Source organism: Argentina anserina, chromosome 3 (genome assembly GCF_933775445.1).
Source record: "Argentina anserina chromosome 3, drPotAnse1.1, whole genome shotgun sequence".
Lineage (NCBI taxonomy): Eukaryota > Viridiplantae > Streptophyta > Magnoliopsida > Rosales > Rosaceae > Argentina > Argentina anserina.
In genome coordinates this window covers 17,245,671-17,255,509 of record NC_065874.1, presented here as the reverse complement: position 1 = coordinate 17,255,509, position 9,839 = coordinate 17,245,671, and the positions used below count along the sequence as shown (strand labels likewise).

Sequence of the window (9,839 nt, the reverse complement as noted above, 5' to 3'; positions counted from 1 at the left end):
TCGATAATTTCTGCATTTTACACCCGTTTTAGCACCAAAAAGCAACTAATGCCACCAAAGACTCCTAACTCGACTCAATGACTCAACACTACAATAATAAGGGCTAAGTAAAGTACAAATGGAAGTAAAAACATGTTATGAACGTCGCACAAAGTGCTCCTATCAAAAGTTGCCACCAAGACGGGGAAAATACGCCAATCAGGCTTACTCTCCCATATTGGAAAAAGGGAAGTGACACCTAGAAACCTCCCAAAAAGGGTAACGTATTCCTAAGCCCTTAACCTATGAGCTTAAGTCTTGACTCAAATTCTAAATTAAGTTTCAGAGTCATAGGACAGCACATCGCTGATCTTTGACCTTAATCCTGGTTTGGTGCAGGTTAATCGGATTGGAGGTATACAAGCTGTGTAAACAAGACCCCAGATTTTGTTGTCCCAACAGTATGTTACCATTACATGCAAAGCATTTTATCAATTGGTTCGTAATCAAAACTAAGGCACATTTTTATTTTATCTAGTTATTGTGATCCTGACTTTGTTTGCGATGATGAGTCTTAAATTGTATTTAAGTCCATTGTAAAATTCAAAATGATTTGATTTCTTATAAGGAATTAAGGATGCATGAACACATGAGTAGTACAAAGTTAATTAGCTTGCATGCATGTTATTTAAAGTTTTTATCCCTTTTCCAAAGTTAGCTGTTGAGAAATTTTCACCAGCAAAGGCTGCAAAGCTTCACTCACGTAGTCACGTATTCATGCATGCATTAAACTCGGCCAAGTTTCAATTTGATTCATTACGCTGCAAAGGCTTATGCCAGAGATTGCATATATATATATATATATATATTTCAATATTAACATGAGCAGCTGTTATTTGCATGCTGTCTTACTTGCGAGGACTCATTGCGAGCACATGTGATGATATTACAAATTAATGTCATAATCCAAATGATTGCCTAAATAAAAATTGAGTTCAACAAATAAATGTCTAACTAGATGAAACTGTATGTATTACTGAACTTTAAAGAAATATGATGAAGTAATGGAATTGCTGGTACGTGGGTACGTGGCTTACCATTTGAAATTACATATATAATGCATAATTATTCAAAGCAACAAAAGTTACAAAACAATGAGCAATTAATTTTGAGTTTCCATGTCACGGCTTCTGAGTAAGTCCGGCCTTGAGTTTCTCAACGGTGGCTACATCTGTCTTCAGTGACAAAGCAAGCACATTATCATCAATATTGGTGGTGAACAATGTGGAAGGAATTGATACAGTTCCAGCACTTGCACTTCCAAACGCCGAAATGGCTAGAGCGGGGTTTTGTGCATCAGCGTTGTACTGGTAGTGCACAAGTCCCTTGGGAAACACAAACAGATCACCGGTTTGCATAGTCTGTGTAAATAAATTGTTCTTTGTGTCGACAAATCCCACTTCAAGAGTGCCGTTGACAAGAAAGAGGAGCTCAGCAGAACGAGGATGAGTGTGCAGCGGGTTAACTGTACCTGATGGGAATCGAAGGACAGCGTATGAAACACTCTGCCCGAAAATAGCAGGGAACTCGGCTGAGGTTGCCTTCGATACACTGAAAGTTGCAGGAGTGGTTCCTACAAGACCACGCATGCCAGTGAATGTGAAGTAGTTTGCATCTACTGTTGCATTTGGAGTAGGTTTAATGAAATCCGAAATAATGTCCGGGTCAGCCATTGCCATTTGAATTATGGCGGATGATAAAATTAGTAGTGAGATGAGCTTGAGTGTTGAGGCCATGGTTGGGAACCAGATCAGTTCGTTGAAATTAATCTGATGTGGTATTGGTATAACGTTGAGCAGTTAGATGAGATGCTACTTATAGAGTAGAGGTTGTAATTATAATGAACTGTTGATGCAGCCTGCAGGCTTCGATTTCCAAATTTGAAGGTGGAATTCTCAAAGTCTTTCTTGTTGTAGTTGTAATTCGACAGTTGTCTTTCTTGGAACTGAACAGAAATTTGACTACATGTTTCATAAATTGTCTTTATCAACAGTAGCAACCCGCCTAGACAAGGAAAAATCCGCATATCCCTTTTTCATTGTCATCTACTTGCATCCCAAAATCAACGGAATTAATTGTTTTGTGACTGAGATCAGAAAAATAATATCAATAATCAACCACAGAACTTGAAGCATGTGCCGATGTATAATAGACAAGGAAAAACCCGCCTAGCCCTTTCTTATTGTCATCGTGCATAGTATATTAGATACCAAAAATATAAATACGATGGGAAGGGAAAAATAATACAAGAGAAATAATGTAGACAAACGCACAGAGTTATAATTGAAAGAACGAGCCAACAAAATATAGATATGTCTCTTTCATATATGACTAACAGGATCAAGGAGTATTAACTGCTCTGCATGATTTCCTGATCTCCCCTTGCGTGCCTGTAAGTACTTCCACTGCTCCTAACTTCACCATGGCCTGCCCAAATTTCTCGGAGAAGCTTACACTGTTGGCAATTGTTGTCACTGTGGACTTCGTTATGGGGTCGAAAGCTAGCTCTTGGTCGATTTGAAGAACTCCTCTCCTGGTCAGTATTTGCTTGTAGAATGAGTTGTCAACAGTGAATGAACTTGTTACGTTCTGGTCAAGATTAGCAGTTTTACTGCCTCCTGAATTTTGAGGGCAGATAGATCTAAGCTGTTGCATCAATGATGAATCCATGCTCGGGTCAGGTCTGCCAGTGTTTTGGAAATTGTAAAGACGGTCTTCGAAGAGATTACAATGTGCCACCCCAATAGTGTGACCGCCTGCATCAAGAATAAGCATGCATATATAGATCATCATCAACGTACCGAAATATATATTTGGGACTAAGCATTGTAGATGTAAGAAATGAGAAGCAGATGATTCAAAATTTGGAGATAGAAGAAATGAAAAGCGTGCAGATTATTATAAGTATGGTTTGTACCAAGAAGATAAACCATGTCAGTGGCATCGAGTCCTTTTCTAGCGAATGCTGCAACAGATTGACTCACTGAAATTGATGGAGATGGGAGACGAACAATTGATGCAAGAGATACAAAGCCATCCCTTCTCCCGGTTTGAACAGTGTATCGCCCTCCTCCACTCTGAAATTAAGTACATAATCCATGATTGTATCTACCACCATGATTTAGCTAAGAACGAAATGCATATACTTTAGAACTGATCGAATGAGGATGCAGATGATAATTGGTTACCAGATTTACAGCATCTCTGGTAGCCATTACAATGATATCAGAGCAGGAAACCTCTCCTCGGCATACAAGTTCGACAGCTTTTTTTGCGGCATCAATTACATCATAACCCCGTACACTGAGATTCGGACCAGCTGTTTTCTCACTAGACGCTCCATCTAGTAGAATTGATGCGTCACATCCCTTTAGAACAGAAAAAAAAAAATATATATATATATAAGCATGCAATAGTTATTGCAGGTTGAAATAAATAAAAAACAAGATTTCTCATGTTTTTCTGCTCAACATATTTAGTACGTCTATCAGTTTAAGTATGATTTGGAAACAGAATCAATCAGTTTTGCGGCTTTCAATTCTCTTTATGACCTTAACTTTTTTTTTTTGAGGGGGTTTATTACCTTAACTTAACCTACGTAGATATTTAACTCTTTAGGCAGTGTAAACCCTAAAAGCTTCGGTTAAGTTGTGTTATGCTAGGCTAGCTCTAACAATCTATTCCAAGCTAACATCATCTTCACTTATTAGCTAGCATGGGTACGTACGTAGTTAATTTAAGCTAATAGTACGTTAGCGTTAATCACGGATTGATGGACACAAGGAAATATATATAGAGGAGAAAATTAAAAGGAGATGGGAATCAAGGAAGTTACATTAACAAAGCAATCATGGAACTGCATGCGAACGAGGGCAGCAGCAATTGTTGAGTCCGCAAAGAACTTTGCCCTGACTACCCCAGCTACTACACTTTCAACATCAGCAAAGCATCTTCTCTTGTAGAACCCCACCTCCAGTTCCCCAAAACATTGCCCTGTGAGGCTCACAAATATGAGTCCAAAGATCCCTACCGCCACTAGAGCATTGCTAGACATTTTCATCTTCTTTAAATTGTTGAACTTCAAGACAAATGATCTCTCACAATGCATACGCTTATCTCATGCGCATGCATTTATATATAGGATGATCAGGAACCATGGATGATGGGAAACTTGCAGGCTTGTATGGTTTGCACGACTTCGTGTAATTGGCTCATCATCCTTTCTGTGTTTATTTGGCTAAAAACGTGGAGTCACGTAAACAAGAATCCGCCTATATAGACTTGTAGATATGAGAATGCGAATCTCCAAGGTCAAGGATGCAGGATTGTATTTTAGGGAATTAAATTATAATGTTCCACATTCGAACATTCGAACGGCCGGTGCAAAATTTATCTATTGTTCGGGGAGAATTATTATTCTATCCTTGTGTGTGTGTCTTAGCCTATTTAGGTTTCCTTATTGGAGTAAATTATTCTTTATGTAATAGATATGAATCTCTGATTCTTCGGGATACTCCGTATGTAATGCCTATATATAAGCCGAATTATCAATCAATAAAGAGTTATGTTATGTTCCATTACGTTGTTATTATTCTCGATTCATAGGAGCTTGTGATGGCTCCCGTGTTTTCTAATGCCTCAATGACAAACTCTAATGCCCATCGCTCGTTCTGCAATGTTTGTTCTTCAAGGAAGTCCTTCATTTGCTAAGGCTTCAACCAAGAATATTTCATTCTTACAACGTATTTAAGGTGGCATTAGTGGACCATATCCAACCGAATGCGGACATTTTTCAGTTTTTTATAGTATAGGTTAAGAGTATCGATGCACACCACCTAAGTAGCACGGACACGGACACGAGTGTCCGTATTGGACACGATTCGATACGTAGACACGACATATAAAAAATTTTTTGGACACGGACACGTGGTTGACACGTTAATTCAATATTATTTTTAATATATATATTTATTAAAAAAATTATTTTATAAATTTGAAAGTATTTAGAATTTTAGATGTATATATATGTCAAAGTGTGCATTAAAATGATGAAAACGTAACTTGTTAGAATGCCTAAAGACTTGATAAGTACATTGGATAACCAAGGTTCGAATCCCACCACAAGCATTTTTATTTTTATCACGAGTTTCTCTCCTTATATATATATATATATATATATATATTAAAGTGTGCATAAATATAACAAAAATTGAATCTGTTGGAATGGTTGAGGAGTTGTTGAGTGCCTTGGATGACCAAGGTTTGATTCTCACCATAAGCACTTTCACTTTTATTATGAGTTGGTGCATGTCCGCGTGTCCGATTTGGACATTCGCGTGTCCGGGCCGTGTCCAAGTCAGTTCGCGTGTCCGAATGCGGACACGCGTGTCCGGCGCGTATTGGGGCGTGTCCGGCATGTCCGTGTCGGACACGCGATACGCCACTGCAATGGCGTGTCCGTGCAACCTAGCTCACCACCCTTCTCATCCACTCTAATCTTTTTGATTGGATACCGTTGGAGAGTTCACCTCCAAGACTTTTGATGATTTTGTTTTGCATGTCTATTGGGATCGTCGTTTAACATATAATTCCTCATGTTCATTCACAGTACGATCCAGCAGAGCTCGGCCATGATTATGGGTACTAACCTACCAGTCTTTCCATGTGGATATGTAATGATGTTGCATGCAGCAACACTTATCCGTTTCAGACCCATAACTTACCAAGCATTTAGTGCATACCCGATGGTTACTAGATACGATCCCAACGTTCTTTTTACTAATGCTTATTTGGTTAAGTTGTTTATGTGCCTCAGTTTTCGTATTTAATGGGTCTACATGAAATGATCAAGTATCTTGGTTGATTATGAATCACCAACACTTGTCCGCTATTTTCAATCTACAATCGTGAATCTCTATCTTGCGATATCCGCAGACGGTCACTTTAATGAGACTTACTTCCCGTCGTTAGGGGGAGATATGGAATGCTCTCATTCCGGTTTTAACACTAGGAATTGACGTGGTGTGGCACTATGTCTCATTAAGATCCCGCACTACTCAAAATGAGCAAAAGTGAAACGCATTATCGACCTCTAGAAAGTTAAAGATTCGATGCTCAATGACTTTATCGATATTGCTTAAGTGACTAGATCGAACATAAATGTTGTGATGTGCCGGTAATGTTGGAACTCTCAAAATATGGGAGAATTTCATATGACCTGGTCCTAGCACCGTTGGCACCATCCCTGATAATGGCACCATCGTACGCTGTAGTATTGTCGGCGCCCGTGGTATTGCACCATAAAACAAGGGCGGCAAACACAAATATGGACTAGTAAGGGTCATAGCTTCGGTCTTGGATCCTACCTAGATGAGGGGGAGACCATTAGTCTCTGGAATCAAAACCATAAAGAAGTGAGGTGCGTAGGCACAAGTATTTCTCCCATCATCAAGATATATTCTCTAAATATGTGTATCAACTAAGTTTCTGTGGGACGCTACATACTCTTTTTGTTGATGTTCGAGAACAAAAGAAATCTCTCATATAAGAATGCGCGTGTGTTTAATGGATTGATCTCCCATGATTGATGATGTATTCGCTTATGCTCATATTCCTTTCTAAAGTATCAACGATGAGCAACTTGACATAAGTGGAAAGAATCAATACAGGCTGAACTGCACTTGTTATGTTAGTATTTGTTCGTAAGTGTAATGAGAATAATGAAGTCATGCGATATTTGCAGGACTTATGGCGCTAAGATTGTCTCATTATCCTCGTATTAACTACGATGAGTTATATTCTCTCATTATGGACAAAATTGTTTTTCGCTACTTGATCAGTAGTAGTGTCTATGAAAACTGATTTGCAACATATGATAGTGGTCATAGCATATATGTAAAGGGATCTTGACACATATATGAAAGTGTCTGAGGGACCTTAATTGCTCAATTAAATGCCTCCAGACCACATAGAGCTTATGTAATTAGATTGCGATGTTCAAAAGAAGGTAGTCAATTGATTGCAGGAACTTATACCCATATGTGTTCATATGAAAGCCAATTTTAGACTCTTTATTCCGTCTAAGTTAAGATGATGAAGTGTTTTCATGAGCTATAAATACATATATGTAAGTGTTATTGGGACACTATTGCTTTCATTATGATGTGATTAACTATGCGTCTATGCATTGTCATTGGACTTGCATTGCTCCTTTAACATGGGGTTAGTTCTACACTTAGTGAACCAACACAAATCATATCCACACCAATGCCGCCAGCAGCCAACAATATCTGTAATATCCCAGAAAATTATAATTATTTACTAATTATTGTTGGATCCATCTTACATCAATAACTCGACCTCTACAACCTATAGGGAATGGATATAACTCAGCGGTAGAGTGTCACCTTGACGTGGTGGAAGTCATTAGATGAGTATATAACGCAGCTTGAGTAGTAAAGTCTTGCGTTATTAATTGAATTTTTTTTGTTCATTAACTATATAAAGGGTTATAGAACGAATCACGCTTTTGTGGTGATCCGATTATATAGTACGAGGGAGAAAACGAAAGTGTTCGATCGATTTATACACAGAAACGTTACTGTGATGGGTCAAGAGTTGACTTTTCATGGGTACTGTTCACTCCGAAAAACCCAATTTTTTTTCTCCCGAGCTGCCGACTTTGGGCCGCCAGATCTCCGTCGTCCGGCCACCATAGAGCGGCGCACCCGTCCCGTTTGAAAATTTGACGCGTCCCTTGTCGATTGGTGGCAGCGCCACCCACCATCTCGCCGCTGTTTGGGAGCGGTGAAGCCCGGAAGTTCCCCCGAAAGTGCACATTTCGCCGAACTTCACCTCGTCGGATCTCCCTCCTTCGACCACCAATCGGTGAGATTCTTGTCCCATTTTGAAGGTCCCCTTCCATACTATAAAATCTCTAAAAGATTTAACCCAAATCGTTTTGTACTAGGAGAATTGAAGAAAAGAAATCATATGTTTTAAATTGGGGCTTTTCGGTTTTTGTTAAATTGAAGTGTTTAGGCTCGGAATTGGACTTGTGGTGAACTAGAAAGTTGTTAGGAATGTCATTTAGATTATGGTGGTGAAATTTAGTGGTCATTGGTGGTGGTCGGAAAATGGTGGCGGCGCATGAACAACGATTGTGAATAGTGTTCATTAATAGTGGTTTATGAACAATGTTTAGCTGTAATATAATCGTCACCTGAGATTCTACATACCGGTTTCTAAGCATTTTATCATACTATTAGGTGACCGACGAAAGGAGTTATGGAAGCACTTTCGGTGTCGTGGAAGTTGTACGCAGGAAATAAGGTGAGTAAACTTCACAATGATCATCATGATCGTAGTGTTATAATTATTTAATTTAGTTTGAGTTGCTAACATAGTTGTTGCATCACTAGCTTATAAAAATTATTCTAAAAATATGTTTTTGTTTAAATTACGTGAACTTGATCGTCTACGGTTCATGGGTAAGTGAAAGGCTATTTTAATAAATGATTTTAAAAAGGTTTTAGTGAAAGGCTATGGTGAATGTGAGTAAATCTCACTATGACAAGTCTACCATTAACGGTGACTTATATGTTTAAATTATTAAAAAGAGTGAACTGTGACATTTATATAATATAGTGGGTTGTGTCTGTGTACGAAAATGGTAAAGATGATGCATATATATATGAGTTGCTATATTATATAATGTTTCGGTTTTATTTCAAATGTGAGATTATAATGTTGTGACTATATTCATATTGTTGCGCAAGAGTCGCTTGGTTGTAGTACAATAACATGTGTGTATTGTTATTGTACGTGGTTCTAACATTGAGTTTTGTTAAAACGTTTTCTAATCTTCGAACGTGCTTAGCAGTAATCGGAACTAAGCTTTGGCCGTGTGTCGGTTATAATTCAGTTAGAGCTCTAGTCTGTCTGCCGGTATACTACATGCGAGGTAACAGATGGGTTGCCTGGGTCTCATGAGTACCCATGTAATAAACCGAATTTTTAGAAACTAAATGTCGAGTATTTTCAAAGTGTTAAACTTGTGAAATTAATTCAAGACGACAATTGGAGGTTTGCAACATTTCGAAACGAAAACGGAAACGTTCTCGGATCGTTTAATTAGAAAACGTAACATTACCGCAACGTATATATTGACTTTTATTCCGTCACTCGGTTGCGAAAACTTCCTTCACGAAAGTCGTAGAGCTCATCGATACGAGTTCGTGGACACGTCACGCGTTCGAATCGGACGTTGGACGCGAAAGTTATTAACGTTGGAAGTTCGTTTCCGATTTTGGAAATAGTATAAAAGGAAGGAGATGAGATTAAAAACCAGAAAATCAACTCGGGTACTGTTCACCCGACCCAAAAAAATCTTCTCCGGCCGATTTCTCCACCATCTGACGTCGTCTCGTGTCGTGCCACCTATCAAACTGACGGGCTCGACGATCTTCATCTTTTGGGCTACGCCTTGCACTCCGGCGACAACCACACATGGTGCAGCAACCGCCGGAAATTACTGCTGTGGCGGCGCCGCCTCCTCCGGCCACCATAGCTCGAGATTCTTGTGGGGTTTTGCTTGTCTCAGTCCCAGCAACATTTCCACAAAAGAAAACGAGCCAAATCGAAGTGTAAGTACCCGAATCAAAATTTCAATTTTCTAGGGTTTGTGAATAATGCTGATTTTATGTTCTTCGTTGTTTGGACTGTTTAGGCTCGGATTTAGACCTTGGTGTGAACTAGGAAGTTGTTGGAAATGTTGTTTAGGTTGTGGTGGTGAAATTTGG

At 39.0% G+C, this 9,839-nt stretch overlaps 2 protein-coding genes across 2 annotated transcripts; both read right to left on the bottom strand.

Moving 5' to 3' along the window:
- Window positions 1–988: 988 nt before the first annotated feature.
- LOC126789004 (germin-like protein 9-3) lies at window positions 989–1,798 on the bottom strand. The gene has a single exon (XM_050515046.1). The coding sequence runs from the start codon at window positions 1,773–1,775 to the stop codon at window positions 1,161–1,163; it is 615 nt and encodes a 204-aa protein (XP_050371003.1). The 5' UTR covers window positions 1,776–1,798; the 3' UTR covers window positions 989–1,160.
- Window positions 1,799–2,379: 581 nt separating this feature from the next.
- On the bottom strand, window positions 2,380–4,099 carry LOC126788988 (peroxidase 60). The gene is made up of 4 exons (XM_050515032.1): window positions 3,875–4,099; window positions 3,228–3,407; window positions 2,957–3,116; window positions 2,380–2,795 (listed from the first exon to the last, which is right to left on the bottom strand). Exons 1-4 carry the CDS (start codon window positions 4,097–4,099, stop codon window positions 2,380–2,382), a joined length of 981 nt encoding a protein of 326 aa, XP_050370989.1.
- Window positions 4,100–9,839: the final 5,740 nt, after the last annotated feature.

What these genes read in the sequence shown, in the direction of transcription:
- LOC126788988 (XM_050515032.1), bottom strand. Translation starts at nt 4,099, where the DNA reads ATGAAAATGTCTAGCAATGCTCTAGTGGCGGTAGGGATCTTTGGACTC. An exon ending in TCCATGATTGCTTTGTTAAT is followed by an intron (nt 3,408 to 3,874) that starts GTAACTTCCTTG and finishes TCTGTTCTAAAG; the next exon opens with GGATGTGACGCATCAATTCT. An exon ending in TGACATGGTTTATCTTCTTG is followed by an intron (nt 2,796 to 2,956) that starts GTACAAACCATA and finishes TTCTTGATGCAG; the next exon opens with GCGGTCACACTATTGGGGTG.
- LOC126789004 (XM_050515046.1), bottom strand. Translation starts at nt 1,775, where the DNA reads ATGGCCTCAACACTCAAGCTCATCTCACTACTAATTTTATCATCCGCC.